Below are 20,647 nucleotides of genomic sequence, written 5' to 3'. Positions count from 1 at the left end.
GGGGAAATATTTCATTTGTTGGGCTTCCGAACGGAATCTCTCTCTGTTCCAATTTTCTCTGTAGTCTATCTTGGACTACCTCCTTCACTTAAAGCAGCAAAGTCTGTCTTTCTCTTCTATTAAAGTTCATTTGGCATCCATCTCCGTCTTCCACCCTGCAGTGAATGGCAGATTGATATTCTCTCATGAAATGACAATCTGGTTTCTAAAGACATTATCCTCAGGTTCACAAGCTACCCTCACCCCCACCCCCATGGGACTTAAATCTGGTCCTATCAAAGCTCATGGGGGCTCCCTTCAAGCCGTTAGCATCATGCTCCCTACTGCTTCGCTTCTGGAAGGTTGCGTTCGTGGTGAGCCAGATGGGTCTCTGAGAGCAAAGCCCTTATGTTGGAACCTCCTTACATGAAGTTCTTCAAGGACAGGGTTCAATCGTGTCCCCATCCAGCCTTTCTACCAAAGGTGGTGTCACAATTCCACAACAGTCAGGTCATTTTTCTACCTGTCTTCTTCCCAAAACCTCACAAGTTTGCTGAGGACGTCGGCTTCATGTGTTGGACATTAAGCGGGCTCTGACCTGTTATATTAAAAGGCCTAAGCCCTTCCACAAATCCATGCAACTCTGTAGAAATAGTGGAAAGGATGAGAGGGTACCTGTGTCATCCCAAAGAATCTTAACCTGGATAAAAACCTATATTCGGGCTTGCTATGAGCAGGTGAATGTCCTGCCTCCGGCCACTGTGACTGCTCATTCCACAAGAGCCCAGGCTTTGTCAGCAGTGTTTCTCGCACAGGTACTAATCCAGGACAACTGCTGAGGCACAACCTGGTTATTGGTTCATACCATCACATCCCACTGTGCCATCACCCAACAAGCCCAAGACAATGACATTTCGGGAAAGCAGTTTTACAGTCAGCATGTCCATGAACTCTGAACCCACCTCCTTGGGGTACTGCTTATGGGTCACCTAGCATGGAATGGAATGAGCAAGCACTTGAAGAAAAAGTAATGGTTATTAATCTTTTGTAACTGTTGTTCTTCAAGATGTGTTGCTCATGTCCATTCCATGATCCACCCTCCTACCCCTCTGTCGGAGCTACCGACTAGAAGGAACTGAGAGGGTGCAGGGCCAATAGCTGCCCTTATACTGGTGCATGTGCACACGACTCCAGAGGGTGCTGGAGCTGGCCCTGTGGATACCACTAAAGTAAAAAAATCCAGCAACTGTGCACGCAGCATGCACATACCTAACATAGTACAGACATGAGCAACATATCTCAAAGAATAGCAGTTAAGAAAGGTTAGCAACCATTTTTTCTCAACCTTTGCAGCCTCAACAAATATGTCAAGTACATGAGGTTCCAAATGGTCACTCTGTTGACTATTTTCCCCACATTTTCTCTGAATGACTGGTTTGCTGGCTTGGACATTCAGGACACCTACTTTCATGCAGCAATTTTACCGAACCCCTAAAAATTCCTTTGATTCAACATATCAGAGCTCCATTTCCAGTATATGGTTCTTCCCTTCGGATTCTCTTCTACCTCTTGGATTTTTACCAAATGCATGGTTGTCATCATGGCATATCTCAGAAAGAAAGGGATCCACATCTTCCCGTATCTGGATGACTGGTTACTGCGGGGCACATCCAGGGATGAAGTTCTTTCTCATGTCAACACCACACTGCTCTTGCTCGATTATCTGGGTGTCATCCTAAACACATGGAAATTAACTTTGGTTCCCACTCAGAACATAGGGTTCACTGGGTCCCTAATAGTTTCTATGAATTTGAGAGCATTTCTGCCAACTGACTGTTTTCAAGCAACTCACCATCTCTGTCTCAGTCTGCAATCTCCGCCTTCTATAATCTCCATGAAGCTCTTGGGCCACATGTCTGCTTGCATGCAGGTGATCCAGTTGTGGCTCAGGACAGTTTACCATCCAACTCCCCACTCCTTGGATGTATTGGTCTGTCTTTCTCCACTGGTCCTGGACTTCTTACAGTGGTGGAAGCATCTCAGGAATGTTTGTCAGGGCATTCATAGAATATTAGGGTTGGAAGAGAGCTCAGGAGGTCATCTAGTCCAATCTCCTGCTCGAAGCAGGACCAACACCAACTAAATCATCCCAGCCAGGGCTTTGTCAAGCCAGTCCTAAAAACCTCTAAGGATGGAGATTCCACTACCTCCCTAAGTAACCCATTCCAGTGCTTCACCACCCTTCTAGTGAAATAGTGTTTCTTAATATCCAACCTAGACCTCCCCTACGGCAACTTGAGACCATTGCTTCTTGTTCTGTCATCTGCCACCATTGAGCCTAGCTCTATCCTCTTTGGAACCCCCTTGAAGACTGCTATCAAATCCCCCCTCACTCTTCTCTTCTGCAGACTAAATAAGTCCAGTTCCCTCAGCCTCTCCTCGTAAGTCATGTGCCCTAACCCCCTAATCATTTACATTGCCCTCCCCTGGATTCTCTCCAATTTTTCCACATCCCTTCTGTAGTGTGGGGGTCCAAAACTGGACACAATATTCAGGGCCCGGTCCAGGGGGTTTGCCACCCCAAGCAGCCAAAAAAAAAAAAAAAGCCGCGATCGCTATCTGCGGCAATTCAGCGGGAGGTCTTTCGCTCCGACCGGGAATGAGGGACCTTCCGCCGAATTGCCGCCGAATAGCTGGACATGCCGCCCCTCTCTGGAGTGGCTGCCCCAAGCACCTGCTTGCTAAGCTGGTGCCTGGAGCCAGCCCTGACAGTATTCCAGGTGTGGCCTCACCAATGCTGAATAGAGGGGAATAATCACTTCCCTTGATCAGCTGGCAATGCTCCTACTAATACAGCCCAATATGCCATTAGCCTTCTTGGCAACAAGGGTACACTGCTGACTCATGTCCAGCTTCTCATCCACTGTAATCCCCAGGTCCTTTTCTGCAGAACTGCTGCTTAGCCAGTCGATCCCCAGCCTGTTGCATTGCATGGGATTCTTTCTTCCTAAGTGCAGGATTCTGCACTTGCCCTTGTTGAACCTCCTAACCAGGACTTTTGTCACTGACACCTCCCTGATGGGATTGGGGGGCACCTCTAGGGTTGCTGAAAATCCAAAATCTGAGGTCAGAGCTGGAATCCTATCTGCATATCAGTATATTGGAGCTAGGGGCCCTTTACAATATATGTCATACCTTTTGGATCCATGTCAGGGACTCAATGGTTTTAAGTCTTCTGAAGCTGGAGAATGAGTTCAGGATGATATAGGTACAGTGGGAAGGATTCTTATAAATTTGCAGTACTCTGGAAACATAGTGCTTCCGGAGTACTGCAAATGACTCCAAGATCTCTTTCTTGATGAGTAACAGCTAATTTAGACCCTATCATTTTGAATGGATAATTGGGATTACATTTTGCCATGTGTATTACTTTGCATTTAACATTGAATTTCATCTCACATTTTGTTGCAAGTCTCCCCCAGTAACTCTTTGTAACTCATTGCAATCTGCTTTGTATTTAACTATATGGAGAAATATTGTATCATCTGCAAACTTTGCTACCTCACTGTTTATCCCTTTTTGCAAATCATTTATGAATATGTTGAACAGCACTGGTCCTAGTGCAAGCCCCTGGGGGACACCACTAAAATGAATATGGATCATTTATTCCTACCCTTTGTTTCCTATCTTTTAACTGGAGTGCCTGGCAATGCTTTCAGGATCATCTGACAATTCTTAATTTAATGGCAAGTTATCTTAATCACGCTCCCTCTGTTTATAAACAAACTCCCTGTCCCAAGGGCAGAAGTTGTTAGCAACACAGACCTCATCATGTTCCCCACACAAGCTCTGGCTCCTCGGTGCTGAGCACTCACTATTTTTTTCCTGTGGGTGCTTGAGCCCTGAAGCACTCTTGGAGTTGGCACCTGTAAGTACACTCCAGGATGCTCTCCCAAGAGGCAGTCAGGTTGTGGCTAGTTTGCATCAAGTAGAGTATCACTCTGATAGCCAACCACTTGCCTCCATTTCAGAATGACCTCGTGAACCATCTGAGCAGGAATTTTTTGCTGAGTCATGAGTGGTCTCTGAAGACAAGTATTCTCTGGACTAACTTCGCAACTTGGGGTGTTCCGATGATCAACCTCTTTGCCACAAAAGACAACAGGAAATGTTACCTGTTTTGCTCTTGAAGGGGCCTCAGTCCAGTTACCTGTTTGACACCTTCCATCTCAGCTGACACATGGCTCTTTTCTATGCCTTTCTCCTGATCACAATCATCCCACAGGTAATCCTCAAGCTGAAGGCAGATCGGGCTAACCTCATCCTCGTTGCCGTTATGTGGCTGAGGCAGTACAGGTTCTCCAGTCTTCTTGAGCTATCAGTTCAGCCTCCCATACTGCTTCCTGTCTATCCCAACCTATTCACTCAGAATCATAGACACATCAACTTTGATACTGAACATCGCTCAGCAATTTCCCGGTCATCAGATCAGCAACTCAACAAATCCTGAAGTTCTTCCTCAGAGCCACACAACATGCCAAATAGGCCCTGGAACAAGAATCCTGCAATTTAATGCCAAAGGATTCTCATGGGCAAAATGTGAGTACCTTGGACACCTGCTGAAGACTTACAACACCGACATCCTCATGTTGCAAGATACCTATGTTAATAATGACCAACAGAGTAGGCACTACTGTATCTATGGATGTAACGTAATAATTAGTCACTATCATCCAAAATATGGCTTGACAGTATACATCAATGACACCATCACAGATTTTAATGTTATTCCACCAACTGAAGAGGAAACCACATTTATCACAACTCTCAAAGTAAGGGAGCTCCAAGTTATCAATGTCTTTAAAGACTCTAGCATAAGATGGCCAAAATCAACACTTCCCAGCACCTCTATTCCATACATCTATGCAGGCAATTTTATTAGTTACCACAATATGTGGGACTATAAAACAAATGAAACTGATGGCAAAAATCTCATGGACTGGATATCTGCACAAGACTTACAATTAATCTATGAATTTAAATAACTATCAACATTCCATTCAAGATGCCGCAAGGTGGGTATTAAAAAGACCCAACATTCGAGTGTAAAGACAAAAGTGGAAACACTCTCATCACATCACATGAAGTAGTACCAGCATTTCCAAACAGCCAACACAGGCCCATAATAATCTACATAGGCATTGAAATTCCTGTGTTTTTTTCTAAAATAGGAACCACAATGGAATTTTGCTAAAGCTGATTGGGATGCCTACAAACAGACTGTTGAGAAAACTGTCACAAGGATTCTGGTGAGACTGGAATTCTATCATTAGTTCACAGGGCTCATAAAAGTAGCAGGAAAGAAGAACATTCCCCAAGACTTTCAGAAAAAGCACACTCCCTGCGGGACATGAGAGACGTGGGAGTTGCTCAGGCAATACAACTGGACCAGGAGCTCTCACACCTCAAAAGTCCTGCTACACTTCCGTGACACAGCAAGATGCCAGTGCTAGCTTGACTGCATGCAAAACCTTAATTTACACATTCAAATCATCAAGCCTGGACACTACTGCAATGCCTTGGAACCACTAATCCCACAGAGCATCAGCCACCAAAAATCTGCCCAAACTCAATAGCCTCGAAACTGGTGGAGAACACAAAAGGACCACTCAATAAACACATGTGAAGAGAAGTGTTTCAACAACTCTACTGGACACTTGCATCAGTCCCCCGAGGAGAACCTGCCACTGTCAGCACTGAGGAAGTAAAAGAAGGACTTGCCATGATAAAAAAGGGGAAGTCTGAAAGCCCTGATAGTATTCTGCCAGAATTCCTCCACCATCTTGGTCCCAAAGGACTCCAATGGCTAACAACACTGTATTCTTCTACCTTAAGGACAGTACAGATCCCTGAAATATGGTATAAGGCAATGATAATTGCCATTCCAAGGCCTGGGAAGCCTACTGATGAAGTGGAAAGCTGTAGGCCGATTTCTCTATTGTGCACAACCTATAAACTTCTTGAAGGTTTCATCCTCAAAAGAATACATGCTTTTACTGAGCCAATTATCCCTGTTGAACAGGCAGGCTTCTGGACAAAAACGTAGTTGTTGCATCCAAGTTTTGACACTCACAACTTACACTGAGGCTGACTACCAGAAAAAAATAAAGACTGGTGCAGTGTTTGTTGACCTCTTGTCTGTGTATGACACTGTATGGATTAAGGGTCTGATGCTGAAACTTGCAAAAATCGTACCTTGATACCAAACACTTCACCTGCTGTGGACCATGCTGAGTAACAGACGTCTACAGGTGTACCTGGGTAGTAAGATCAGCTCACCCCATACCAACCCTTTTAAATATTTATATAAGTGACATGCCTCCAACTAAATCACGAAAATTTGGATATGCAGATGATCTTGCCATGACAATCCAAACACCAAATCTCCATGACACTGAGAAAGTTAACTGAGGACCTCCAAATTATGGAACAATATTTCCAGAAAATTGAGGCTCAAACCAAACCCTAGAAAAACAATAGTAAGTACATTTCATCTTGATACTGGGAGTGCCAAAAACACATTGAAAGTAGCTTTTTTTGGTAAAAATGTGCGACATGATTGCACCCCAACTTGCCTCAGAATGAAACTCTGCCACACTCTCACCTTCCATGAGTACCTTGAGATAAAAACGAGAGCCAATATAATTCAGAAACTAGCAGGTACAGCCTGGGATGCATCGGCATCAGTGTTGTGAATATCTGCAATGGCACTTGTATATTTGTATGGAGCAGATGCGACTTGTTGACAACCAGCTGAATACAGTGATGTGGTGCATCACTGGAACCCTTTAGTCAACTCCAATACCAAGGCTACCTGGTTTGTCTAATATTGCTCCCCTGCCAATACGTCAAACTTCTGTAATACTCCGTGAAGCTCAGCGAATCCAGGAAAACAGATATTTTCCTATCCATCAAGGCCTGATCAACCCAACATCTTAAGTCTCGCAAGCCTTTCTGGGAACATTCGCTTAGCCTCATGCAATCAGGCAATGATCAAAAGGAGGATTGGAAAGCAGATTGGGGTAAACAAGACTTAAAATATAAACACCCTGTGCTGGATCCCATGTAGAAAGTTCCTGGTTTCAACCTTCCATAGCTGAATGAGGAGAAAGAGCAGGGTTCGGTGGCTGTTCAGCAGGTTCTACTCAACAGTAGAAAACCTTCTACCAGGATGGCCTATTTGGCCAGGGCCGTCCTTAGGATTTATGGTGCCCTAGGTGAGATGATTAAATTGGTGCCCCCGTGCCTGTCTTGCTCTTAGCAACACAAACATAAGCTTACAGTACTGGAAAACTTGCCACATACATGTTATTAAAACCAGTTTAATTTAATTAAGCACACTGTAATGCTGATGGACTAGCACTAAAGAAGTAGCACTATAGAAAAAATTCTGATTTGACAGAATGATGCAAATAATATCATTTTTTTTTAATTTGTCAACATTTTATTGGAAATTTCTATGAAGAGGTATTGAAACAAGGATTAGTTTTTAATTAAATGCAATCTTTCTGGCTTTTTTGGCTGCAAAATCAGTAATAATGTCATAGTATGACAAAAACAAAGTGATGTCTTGTTCGATTGCAAGAATGGTAAGACCAGTCAAGTGTTCCTGACTCATTATAGAGCGGAGATAGTTTTTAATGAGCTTTAGTTTTGAAAAACTCCATTCTCCTGATGCTACTGTTACAGGAATTGTTAGTAGAATACAAATGGCAATGTACACATTAGGATATATGTGAACAAGTTTGCTGGTATGAATAAACTGTACAATGTTCATCATCGATTTTGCATGTGGCAACAACTCAATTTTTCATACAGTTCAAGTCCATTTAAATCAAAACGATCACCGTGCTTCAGGAGGCTCTTTAAGTCAGGGGTCCTCAATGCGGTGCCCGCAGGTGTCCCGGCACCCGCAGGGGCCTCTCAGTGCACCCACGTACTGGCCGGAGGACGAGCATCTGCCGAAATGCTGCCGAAATTCGGCATCATTTCGGCAGATGCTTGTCTGCCACCATGGTCCTTCATCTGGCGCCCACCAGACAAAAAAGGTTGGGGACCACTGCTCTAATATCTTGCACTTTGTCATTAGTTGCTCTTGTTTTCCTATTTGTTGAATTTAGTCCTGTCAGCCTGCTGCCAGCTGAGTGAATGGAACCCCAGGCCGACAGTGGGTTGAGTGGCTCAGCTGGGGTCTCAGCCTCCGGTCTGCTCAGCCGCTGCCAGCCTGGGGTTCCTTGGGGGTCCCCAGGCCAGCAGTGGGTGCTGAATGGGGCCGGCGGCCAGGACCCTAGGTGCCAATGGGGCAGCAGCTGGAAGCCCAGAACAGTGGTGGGCTGAGCCGCTCAGCTCGCTGCTGCGTGCCATCAAAAATCAGCTCGCGTGCCACCTTTGGCACATGTGCCATAGGTTGCAGACCCCTGCTCTATACATGATGAGTATATTACAGTTGTTGGAGAGCTCTATTTAGCAGTAACAAGGCTATAGGAAAGTCAGTCAACATTTTTTGTTCCTCTGATGAAAACTGGCCCACTCCCTTCCCCATACCAAACTTGTCACAAATAATTGTCAACAACTTAAGTTTCTGTTTTTGGCTAAGATATTGATTTTAAAAATATTGAAATTGAATTCAGGATTGTTAGCAAGCATTTTTGGCAAAGTAAGTTGTTAAATGACACTTTAAATGGCAACACATTACTGCTTTCATGCTTGGCTCACCCCCCAGCCTTCTGGTCCAACAGCTGCAGTAGAGGAGGAGATAGGTGGAAAACTGCAGGACCCCAAAATCAACCTCTTGGGGTGCAGGGTGGTAACAGCAGCAGCAAACCCTCAGGTCCGATCACACGCCAATGGGCACCACTGCCAGCCCAACGGACCATGGTGAAGTTAGCACAGCATCTGATCTCAGGGATGGGGCACCCATAGAGCCACAGCAACTCATCCTGCCCTGTGCAGCTCCCCCCGGATGAAATGGATCACTGCCAGCCCAGGGGAGAGATGCACTCCCCAGCTAGGGTGATTAGATCCAGATGTCCTGATTTTATAGGGCCAGTCCTGATATTTGGGGCTTTGTCTTATATAGGCACCAATTACCTCTATCTAGGGTGACCAGACAGCAAGTTTGAAAAATCAGGAGGGGGTGGAGGGGGAATAGGAGCCTATATAAGAAAAAGATGCAAAAACTGGGACTGACCCTATAAAAATGGGACATCTGCTCACCCTGCCCCAACCCCCTGTCCTGATTTTTCACATATGCTATCTGGCTATCCCCAGCCCAGCCCTGTGTGACCCTTCCAATCCTGGCCGCCTGCTGAGGAAGTGAGTTATTTTCACTTTCATTCCTCAGCAGGCAGACAGACAGCTTCCCCTCCCCTCCAGCATCTCACCAACCCAGCCCTGATGGAGGGGAGGGGGAAGAGAGGGGTGCTCATGGCAGGGGAGGGAGAAACAGGAGGGGTGCTCTGTGGGGCAGAGAAGAAAAGAATGGACATTATGCAGGACAACAAAAGATACTGCCAGAGCCGCAGAGCCTGCCTCACCTCACCCCGGTGGAAAGAGTCACATCCACAGGTGATTTCCTTCCCCCACCCCTTCCCAGAGACACCAGCAGCCAATCCCCTCCCTCAGACTGTGCTGCATTCGGCTCTTTGTAGGACCCAGCAGCCCTGCTCTTACATGCTCCACTGCTTCCCGTCTCGCAGAGCGGTGCCCCCAGACCTAGTGGTGCCCTAGGCGACTGCCTATTCTGCCCATGACTAAGGACGGCCCTGCATTTGGCAAAAGGGAAATGGTTTTCTGTGTGGTCATTGGTCTGCAGAATTCAACCAATGCTGGCTTCCTGTTGCGCCTTTAGTCATCAGGAGTTGAATTTAGTTCATGAAAATGCATTTGGCAGTGATATCGGCATTTAATTCCCCTATTCAGAGAACAGCAGTCTTCGCCACTCCTTTGGTATCAAGATTCTTAAAAGGACTTCTTCACCCTCTGGTCTGAGAACCAGTTCCTCTGTAGGACTTTAACATGGTACTAGTGTTACTGATTGGACCTCTGTTTCAGCCCCTATCATCTTGTCCCTTATGATCATTGATCCCCTTTCCACTCTTGTGTCAGAAAACTGTGGTCCTGATCGTGATAACATCTGCAAGGAGAGTGTGTGAGTTGCAGGCTTTGCTGGCAAGGCCTCCTTATACACTGTTCTCCAAAGACAAGGTGAATTTATGGCCACATCCAAAATTTTTATCTACAGTGGGTTCTCTGTTTCATTTGAACCAGGTGATATACTTACTTGTGTTCTTTCCTGAGCCACATTAATCTCTGGAGAAATAGCATCTCCATACATTAGATGACAGATGATGTATAGCCTTCTATTTGGACAGGACTAAACTGTTTTGTGCTTCACCTCGCCTTTTTGTGTCATAGGCAGATCATATAAAGGGTCAAGCGGTTTCTTCACAGATGATCTTTAGATGGATACCATTCTGTATCAAGACTGCATATGAAACAGCTTTGGCTATGTCCCCTCAGCGGGTTCAAGCTCATTCAACAAGAGCGCAAGCAACATCAGTAGCATTCCTCAATGACGTTTCTGTACTGAACATTTTCAGGGTTGCTACATGGTCTTCCATACATACATTTATGAACCATTATGCCATTACTGCATCTTCCAGGGCAGATACAACCTTGGGAAGGGTGATGCTGCAATCCTTGTTTAGATGGACTCTGAGCCCTGCCTGCTGTGTGAGGGTACTCCCTTGTGAGTCACCTAAGTAGAATACACAGCTGCATCCACGCGAGAAGAAGAAATGGTTACTTACTATAAATGTGGTTCTTCGAGATGTGATGCAGACTTCTGTTCCATGACCCACCCTCTGTTCTCTCTGCATCGGAGTTTCATCTCTTGGTATTTGGTATGAAGAAACTGAGGGTGGTCAGGGCATTGCCACTTCATAAAGCAAAGGGAGGTGCTATCCCCCAATGGGTACTGCTAGGCAAATTCTTCTGCTCCAGTGAGCTCTATGCACATGCACCTAAGTGGAATACACATGTGCATCACATCTTGAAGAACTACAACTACAGTAAGTTATTGTTTCAACTGGAAAACCATGGGAGCTCATTTAATGTTTATGGGCAAGTCTGAGCTGGGTAATAGAACTACCTTGTCTTTCTTGGGAGGAAAGTAAAAGTTAGTACAAGTTGCAAGTGGTGCCTGGCATTCTTCTGTGCTCAGTAGTCAAGAATGCTGCTAAGGGATCCTTATGTTATATTATACCTCCAAGAGATTAAAATTAGTCCGTCTGATATGCTGCTGGCCGGGGAAAGATAAAGCATAGTTCTCCAGGAATCTAGCTAGTACTGCATTGTAAAAACAGCTATTTTCATTTATTTGTTTGCAGCAAACTCTACAATAATGGCTTCACTAGGGTCCAAGGCTATGCTTTCAATGGGACGAAGCTGGATGCTGTGTAAGTAGCACCTCTGAAACATTTTTCTGCCTAGACACATGACTGGAGGCCAGGGCTGCCCAGAGGATTCAGAGGGCCTAGGGTCTTCGGTGGCGGGGGCCCCCCGCCACCGAATTGCTACCAAAGACCCAGCACTTTGGTGGTGGGTCCTGGGGCGGAAGGACCTCCCGCCGCAGGTCTTCGAGGCACTTCGGTGGTGGGTTCTGGAGCGGAAGGACCCCCCGCTGCCGAATTGCCACCGAAGAGCCGGAGCAGAAGAAGTTCTGTGGGCCTGGGCCCCATGAGAGTTTTCCGGGGCCCCTGGAGCCAGTGAAGGACCCCACTCCAGAGCCCCCTGCGGGGTCCGGGGCCTGGGACAAATTGCCCCATTTGCGCCCCCTTCTGGGCAACCCTGCTGGAGGCTAAAATTCTCAGCATGGATTCAGTCTCTCTCTCTCTCTGGTTTTGCTGGACAGTTTGGATTAAGATATATAAAAGAAGATTGTAAAAACACCCCCCACCCAGGAAATTACTGTATGGGTGTCATAAACAGATAGTTAAGGGTTAATGTCTCTTTTACCTGTAAAGGGTTAACAAACAGTGAACCGGACACCTGACCAGAGGACCAATCAGAAAACAAGATACTTTCAAATCTTGGTGGAGGGAAGCCTTTGTTTGTGTTTTTGGGTTTTGTTTTGTTCCCTCTGGGTCCTGAAAGGGACTCGACGTGCAACCAGGTTTCTTGCCAATCTCCCAGCTACAGTCTCTTATGTATTCAGAATAGTGAGTATTAAGTAGGAAAGGCGGGTATAGTCTTTTGATTGTTCTCTGTATTTGCAAATGTGCATTTTGCTGGAAGTATTTTAAATTGTATTTTGCTGGGGGGGGCTTCTCTCTAGTGTCTATAAGCTGAAAGACCCTGAAAGACCCTGTAACTTTTACCATCTAAATTACAGAGACAACCTTTAAAGGCTGTAATTTAGATGGTAAAAGTTACAGGGTCTTTCAGCTTATAGACACTAGAGAGAAGCCCCCCCCAGCAAAATACAATTTAAAATACTTCCAGCAAAATGCACATTTGCAAATACAGAGAACAATCAAAAGACTATACCCGCCTTTCCTACTTAATACTCACTATTCTGAATACATAAGAGACTGTAGCTGGGAGATTGGCAAGAAACCTGGTTGCACGTCGAGTCCCTTTCAGGACCCAGAGGGAACAAAACAAAACCCAAAAACACAAACAAAGGCTTCCCTCCACCGAGATTTGAAAGTATCTTGTTTCCTTTACAGGTAAAAGAGACATTAACCCTTAACTATCTGTTTATGACAATGGGGAACTAAACATTGTGCCTGAGAAAATGCCAAAACTGGATGAAGTGAGAGACAACACATCATCAGGAAATGGAGGGAGGAGTTGCACCTTGGAGGCTCCAGAATAAAAGAACATGCTTTTCTTCCTGTAACAAATTTGTCCAAAAAATAAAAAGTCAGGTTTAGGAAACAGCTGATACTGACTCTGGCACCCTTCCAGATCCCCTGTGTTGATGCAAATGTTATAGGATATGTCTCCATAGGCAATAATTATATGGGCTGTTTGGAATATGCTTATGCATCCTGACACTTAGCATTAAAACAAAAGCATAAATGGATCTGGTGATTTACAGGGATTGGGAATGAGGTAGAAATTTTTATTATGTCTACTGGTCCTCAGGACAAGTGGTTAATCTCAACTCAGTTTCCATCTCTCCTAGCACAGCATATTAGGGGAAAGGCAATGAGTGGCCAGTTGGAAGACAGAAGAGAGGAGCTTAATTTATCCGTGTGCTGGGACTGGCCCTTAGAAATTAGATAAAGAAAAGTCTTATCAGGTTATCTAGTCCGTCCCATTAAGGTTTGTCTCCTACAGCATTTTTCTAGTGCTTTCTCTAGGCCATGTAACTCCTGCTGCTTCCCCTTATAGGCTTTTCTTCCATCTGATCTCACAATTGCAATTGTAGATTTAGTGATGTGGGCTGGGAACTGGACTGAAGCCAGTCACTCATTTCACACAGACCACTGCACACCCAGCCAATAGGAAAAAGTTTTATTTGCTCTTGAAGTGGATCACATTTGGCCACTGAGCTAAAGGTGACAAGCTGCATAAACCTCTACCAGTCCTTGTTGAGACATCCTTTAGTTTGTATCCTTGTAACAGAGGCCTGGGAACCAACAGCTGAGCCAGCACTCTGAATACTTAAACACTGATTTACTCCCCATAACCTGATTAGTGGATTAGAATGGGCTGGGGAGAATTCAAGAGGTAATTAGCCCATTAACACAGAGGCTAAAAGAAGATACAGGAAGGAAGTTTGGGGGGAGGCATGCTAGGAGAATCAAAACCAAAAAGATTTCTGGGGCAAAGACCTTCCCTCTTCTCCTTGGCAGAGGAGAAACTGATACTGTAGATGATGTGCTGTATGAATCAGAAAGGTGATGGGAAGAGCAATGTAAATAAATTATAGGGTGGTGGTTAGCAATTGAAGGTCTCTGAATAGTCTTTGTAAATAAAGCAGAAGATTGGGACGTTTCCCTGTCACAATCCTAAAGCCTGGTTCAGCAGCAAACTGCAAACCAAGGAGCTTTGATGTAGGAGTAGTAAAATGAAAATGCTATCTTTTGCCTGAAAAACAAAGTAACTTTATGCTCAGCATGTGTAAGCTGTTTGTTCTGAGCAAGATCTACAATATTTGTATATACGTGATATCTTCTGACCTCTGTGAAAAACAAACAGTGAATCCTCTAAAAGCAGCTCACATATTTTTAGCTTCACAACTGTCTTTTTAATTAAAGAGGAGTGTGAAGAAGTTTGAATCAGCACAAGAAATAGAAGCCTGATAATATCTATGGCTGTCTTCCATCAGATTCCTAATAAAGGTGATGAGGAGGAAAAGCGACATAATATAGCTGGCTACAGGAAAATATGCCATAGTTAATGCCAGTTTTGGTGCTCAGCCCACACGGGCAGATTATTCCAGCCTTTTATAGCAGAAGATAAGATACTCTAGCAAATATCATAGGGTGTCTGTGACAATCCTTAGCTTCTATTTTGTTCTGTTTAGTTCAGTCTCTTAAATAATTTGAAGTATCAAGCTATATATACTGTAGTGATGGGCACCTTATGTAAGACTTTCAGTATCTGAGAACCTCCCAGGAGAGATTAATCTTAGTTAAATCACAAAGGCCAATTATCCAATTTTCCTTCTCTTGTCATACTACAGCTCTCTTTCTTCCTTCTTGCTGTCACCTGTTTATTCCTCCTTTCTTCTTTTCTCCACTTCTTAATTGACTCTGAAGTCAACAAAAGTAGGTTTCACGCTTTGCTTTGCTGCAGGCAGTCACATAGTTGTCATTCTGGTCTCTGTTAATGAATTCCAAAGCTTTGGCCCTGTAACTCGGAGGGCCTCTATTCCTGTTCTCACAAGTGTCATTTGGGAAGCTGATGGCATGATATTTTCCCCCCTCAGTGCTTCTCCAGCAATCATTTTCATGATTAAAGGGAAGTGCACTCTGAGGTAATCTTGGGCCAGTATCATAGAAGACCTTGACAGTTAACCAGGAGACCTGGAATTTGATCCAGTATTCTATTGGAAGCCAGTGTAATGATATCAGCAGTATGATGATGTACTCTTTTTAGCGGCTGGTGTTGCTGAGGAAGCAAGATGCTACACTATAGATTAAGTGTACCTTTTTTTAATACTGGAGTGCTAATATTTAGATGGAGTGAGATGTAATTGTTCAGTCTGACAGACTTTAAGGCCTGGATCACTGTGGCTAAATCTCTGTTTAATATGATTGGGTGCAGTCTTTTGGCTAATTATAGAAGGAAGAAAGCACTTTTTGTAACTGTCTCCCCCTGGGTGTTCCACATCAAAGAAGTCCAGGAAAGATACCTAAGCAGATAACCAGTTTGACACTCAAAGGAAAGGCAGGAGGTGCTGGGAGAGAGGGTGAGGAGTGGAGGCATAACAGTTTTCAAGTACATAAAAGATTTTAAACAAAATATATATTTGAATTATCACCACTTTAATGAAATTGGACCGTGAGGATTGTAGTATTGCATGTGCAGGTTTATTGTCCTGAGACTAAAAAGGTGGGGCTGAGACAACATTAGAGGGCTTGATTGTTCAGCAGCTGAAGAGCTGCATTAAACCGCAGACCAATCAGAATACTGCGATCAGCAAAAACAAAGTAATTTATAATTTAACAATCAGACACAAAGGCAGGGGCGGCACTGGGGTAGCAGGACTTGTGGGGGTTATAGCCACCCCAAAATTTGCCTTAGCTCCCTTATAGCCATCCCTTCAAGCGCAAAGGTCAAATGTTACGCTGAAGTAAGGGTGGCGGGTATGGCATTGCCACCCTTACTTCTGTAGTTCTCCACTGCTGGCAGTGGAGTTGCCTTCAGAACTGGGCATGTGCCCAGCAGCTGCCGCTGTCCAGCCACCCAGCTCTGAAGGTAGCACCTGCCGCCAGCAGCAGTGTGGACGTAAAGGTGGCAATGGGGTGCTAATAAGCCTGCTGTGCAAAGTAATATTTGTATATTTGTTAATATCACTTTGCACAGCAACTTACTAGCGCCCCATTGCCACCCTTACTTCTGCTCTGCTGCTGGCGGTGGTGCTGCCTTCAGAGTTGCGGGCTGTGAAAAGTGATATTAACAAACATACAAATATCACCTTTCACAGCAGACTTAGTGCCCCATTGACACTCTTACTTATTTGCTGTTGCGGGCAGTGGCACTGCTTTCAGAGCCACTTAGCTCTGAAGAGCCACACAACTCTGAAGGCAGCATTGCTGCTAGCAGCAGTGCAGAAGTAAGGGTGGCAAAGTGATGCTAAGTCTGTCTGAAAGGGATTGCCAATACAGAAAGTTTGAGAACCACTGGTCTAGTTATTCTGTAGTCCTGCCTTGAGTGCAGGGGACTGGGCTGAACTAGATGACCTATTGAGGTCCCTTCTAGTCCTACACTTCTGTGATACTGTAACACCAGAAGAGGTCACCCAAGTCCCCTTACCTGCAGAGTAGGTGTCATTGCAGTGGATTTAGAGTTAGATATGAGGGTGAAACTAGAAATCCTTTTGAATTCCTACACTGGCTCTGATTCTTTGAGTGTGCAGCTTCTGGTCAGGGTCTTGGCAGAGTAGGCAGTAGCAGTGCTGAGATGCATAGCACTTAGGAATTTTTTTAAAATGGACAAAAAATGAACATTTTAGTAAGACAGACTATGAAAACATTGTTAAGTTGCTCATGATTTATTTTTTTCTGACAGGTTTGTATGAGTCTAAAGAGAAACTTAAGAAAACCAGTTAGGAAAAGAGAGCTTTCACATCTGATTGACTCTAAAATGACTACACGAGATCACACCCTCTCTTTCCTTTCAGAAAAATAAACTGTACTGAGCCCTTGATGCTTCTCTGATGCTGTCACACACAAGTTACAGTACTAGCATAGTTTTTAGTTTAATTATCTTTGAGGGGTGGAGAAGGGATGTTGGTTCTAGCCAACAACAACAGGTTTTGGTTTGGGGTTTTTTTAAGATTTTGTGGCATGCCTTGATTTGAGAGAAACTTCTTAAAGCTTAAAAATAAGGTCAAGCCAGGTAATTCCAATGTGGAATTTTATTAGCTTTCTGGCTCAGACATATATGACAACATTATATAACTAAAACAAACCATTTTAGTATTTTGATAAATATCTAAGATAATGAAGCTGTTCTGCTGACAGGGCATATATTTTCATAAGCAAAATGTTAGCAGCCTAGCTTGCTTAATAATCACTGAAGCAAATTACTTACCTGGAGGGAAAGTGATTGGAGTAGGTTGTTGAAAGCAGTAGAGAAGAGTCGTCTGCTATGTAAACGAGACATGGACATAACAATAGGATGAAACAGTAATTCTGACATTTTTCCCTTTTCATATTTTCTTGCTCAGCCCCCACAACAAATATTGCTACTTAATATCATGCATGCTTCTTCCCCAGCTCCTGATGCCATCATGTAGGTAATCCTTTGCCAGTCATTAGCAACGGGTAAACCTCAAAAGATTCTGGAGGTTCTGTTCACCTCAGCAAAGCATACCAAACTTACCATGAACAGAAGTTTAACTGAAAAATCTGGCTGGAAATCTCATGAATAGAAATATTCTCCACTGTGAGCTGTTAGTTAACCAGAGAGATGCTTTAGGATGCATCTGATATTTTCTGGTACTTCCTTCTTTTAACCAAATCTCAAACTCTGTGAGAATGGAATGCTTCATACTGTCTTGTCATTTCCAGCCCACATTTTAGCCTAAACCAGGAAGTACAAAAAAGCTGCATTTTTTCCTCAGTAGTTAACCAGAATTTCTGAATTTCCAGAAAAGTTCAAGTTTTAATTAAAGATTTATGATGGGTCTTATTTTGTCCATACTTTCACATGCATCTCCTCTGAGATAAGGAAGTTTTCATGACAACATAGGTATTTGGTTACCACAAATGGCATATAAGAATATAACAATGGCCATATTGGGTCAAACCAATGGTCCATCTAGCCCAGGGATCAGCAACCTTTGGCACGCGGCTTGCCAGGGTAAGCACCCTGGCTGGCTGGGCCGGTTTGTTTACCTGCTGCATCCTCAGGTTCGGCCGATTGCTGCTTCCACTGGCCGCGGTTCACCGTTCCAGGCCAATGGGGGTGGCGGGAAGCGGTGGCCAGCACATCCCTCAGCTCATGCTGCTTCCCATTGGCCAGTGGGAGCCGCAATCTGTCAAACCTGCAGACGCAGCAGGGAAACAAACTGGCCCAGCCTGCCAGGGTGCTTACCCTGGCAAGCCGCATGCCAAAGGTTGCCGATCCCTGAGCTAACCCAATATCTTGTCTTCCAAAAGTGGCCAGTGCCAGATGCTTCAGAGGGCAGTTATCACATGAACCGTCCCCTGCTATCCGTTCCCAGTATCTGGCAATCTGAGGCTATATCAGTTTAGGTAGATGAGGATAGTGTAAGTGGAAGAGTCACAGTGACTGTCATTGGATTGTGTCACTGTTGAGGCTATTACTGTAGGGCATTCCCAGCCTATGAGTCAGTGTCCACAGAAATCCCAAGAGGCAACATGTGTTTAAATAAATCCTGAGACAATTATCTTGACTGAAACCTTCCAGGCTGTGAGCTGGAATGCTTTCATCTTTCCAAGAATTAGCAAATACATTATGCATCAAAGTTTTCGATCACTACATTTGTTTTAATGCTGAATTATTTTGATGAAATATAATTTGAGGGATATGTTTTGGAGGACTTGCTAGTCTTACTACCCTCATAGTATGTGAGTGCTAGAACTGCTGGCCATATTGGCATTTACCTTCATACAAAAGGAACAAGTTTTCAATCTTAGTTCACCCTTATTTGGAGTCCTAACCATGTGTTGAATTGAGCTGGCATGAAGTAAAACGACAGAATACCCTTATCTGGTTCAGCAAAAAAATTTTGTATTCATTTTTTTAAGTAATTTGTAATCTCTATTGTTGTAAATGAAACTTTCCACACATGGCCTAGAGCAGAAATGTCTGTAAATAGTCAGAAACAATAACTGAGAAGTGTGAACTGCCCCATTCAGTAGAATGTTGACACTGGGGCCAAGGATTCCAAATGTAATGTCAATATGGTGTTGACTTTGAGACCTTAGGATGCCATATGTAATGTCATTTTACTTCAGACATTTTAGCAGAAAGATCCAACTACTCTCAGATTGTGAGGTGCTCTTTGTACAGTATCATTTTTTCCCTCTGACCTCCGGACCTAAAGATCTGGCTGAGGGAGGTGGATTCTTGTCAGCTTTCCAAAGGAGCCCAGTTCAACTTTATTCTCAAACTTCTTTCTGCAGTCAGTTTAGTGCTGCTGAAAGGTGCCAGACTGACAGAGACTAAAGTCCCTTATGCATAAACAGAGTGGGCACAAATTGAGCAGCAGAAGGGCAAGCTTCTCCCACATTGACCTGCAAATCTGCCTTGACTCTGCTCTCAACAGACTATCTCTGATATTGGAAGAGGAATGCAGGCTTCATGATAAAATCACTCCTTGTCCTCTCTACTGAAAAGGCTGCTTTTGAGTTATTTTGTGTGTGATATGAACTGAACACCCATTTTCTAGGAACTGGCCACAGATTGTCACTTCTCTTTTTCCATTATTATTTCATATAGACCACTGAACACCATTGTTTGCTAGCAAATTTTGGTTATTGTCAATGACAGCTGTGTATTTAAACTGACAGCTATAGAGATGTGTCCATTAACAATTCCCCTAGCCTTCCAGTGTTCAGGTTATAGTTATATTGTTGAATTGGGGCAATGTCTATGGGTATAGAAAGAAAAACAGTGTATTAGTTGTGCATTCAATTTCTAAACAAAGCCTTGATAAAGTCAGAATGCTTATATCAAGGTATAATGAGTTGTAATTATTCAACCTGACAATCACTAAGACCTGGATCACTTCAGCTGAATGTGTGTTTGATAATATGGGATGGAGTCCTTTGGTTTGTGTTGGGGGATAGTAAAGAAGATGGGGATAAGAAGTTTAAATATAATTATCTCAGAACTAGAGCAGCATGTCACAATTGCTTATTTTTATGGATGCAACTTCACACCTTATGCAGTTGGCTGCAAACAAGTATGCGGTGCTGTAACTCCTTATTATTGTGCTCTGAGGGAAAGTGACTTTAGTGGAATTTGGATCAGGCCCTGACTTCTAGCTCTTGACATGTGACATTAATCTATTTCTGGTATTTTTCATGCATCCTGTCTGCCTATGGTTGGAGGTTAGGAGAGGGGAAGGGTGGACGAAGGAAGAGATATACTGGTAGGAGAGCAATAATGAGGTGTTCTTCTTCACGTGCTTCCATATGTCCATTCCACTGTGTGCGATTGTCAAAGACCCTTTTTCCTCAACAGTACCTATCAGGGTAGTTTGAATGACCCCTGCCACCATGCACTGTGGCGTGTAAGTATAAGAGAGTGGAGCACACACACACACCAACCTCCTTCAGTTCTTTCTGATCTCCCATGAGGTTGTCGGAATGGAGTCAAATTTGTTGTGACAAGATTTTCCCTCACTCCTTGGTATATATACCCTCTACCATCTTACTGTTAGAAATTAGTTGAA

At 44.0% G+C, this 20,647-nt stretch overlaps 1 protein-coding gene across 1 annotated transcript in view; it reads left to right on the top strand.

Annotated features, from left to right (window-relative positions):
• TSHR (thyroid stimulating hormone receptor) overlaps window positions 1–20,647 on the top strand; it is a 235,771-nt gene that overhangs the window by 163,888 nt on the left and 51,236 nt on the right. Inside the window, exon 8 of the mRNA XM_030558987.1 lies at window positions 11,430–11,498. Coding sequence (XP_030414847.1) covers window positions 11,430–11,498 — 69 coding nt within the window. The remainder of the gene's footprint in view (window positions 1–11,429; window positions 11,499–20,647) is intronic.

This window comes from Gopherus evgoodei, chromosome 4 (assembly GCF_007399415.2).
Source record: "Gopherus evgoodei ecotype Sinaloan lineage chromosome 4, rGopEvg1_v1.p, whole genome shotgun sequence".
NCBI lineage: Eukaryota > Metazoa > Chordata > Testudines > Testudinidae > Gopherus > Gopherus evgoodei.
Note: the sequence above shows the minus strand (reverse complement) of the source record. Positions and strands in the feature narration are given on the sequence as shown.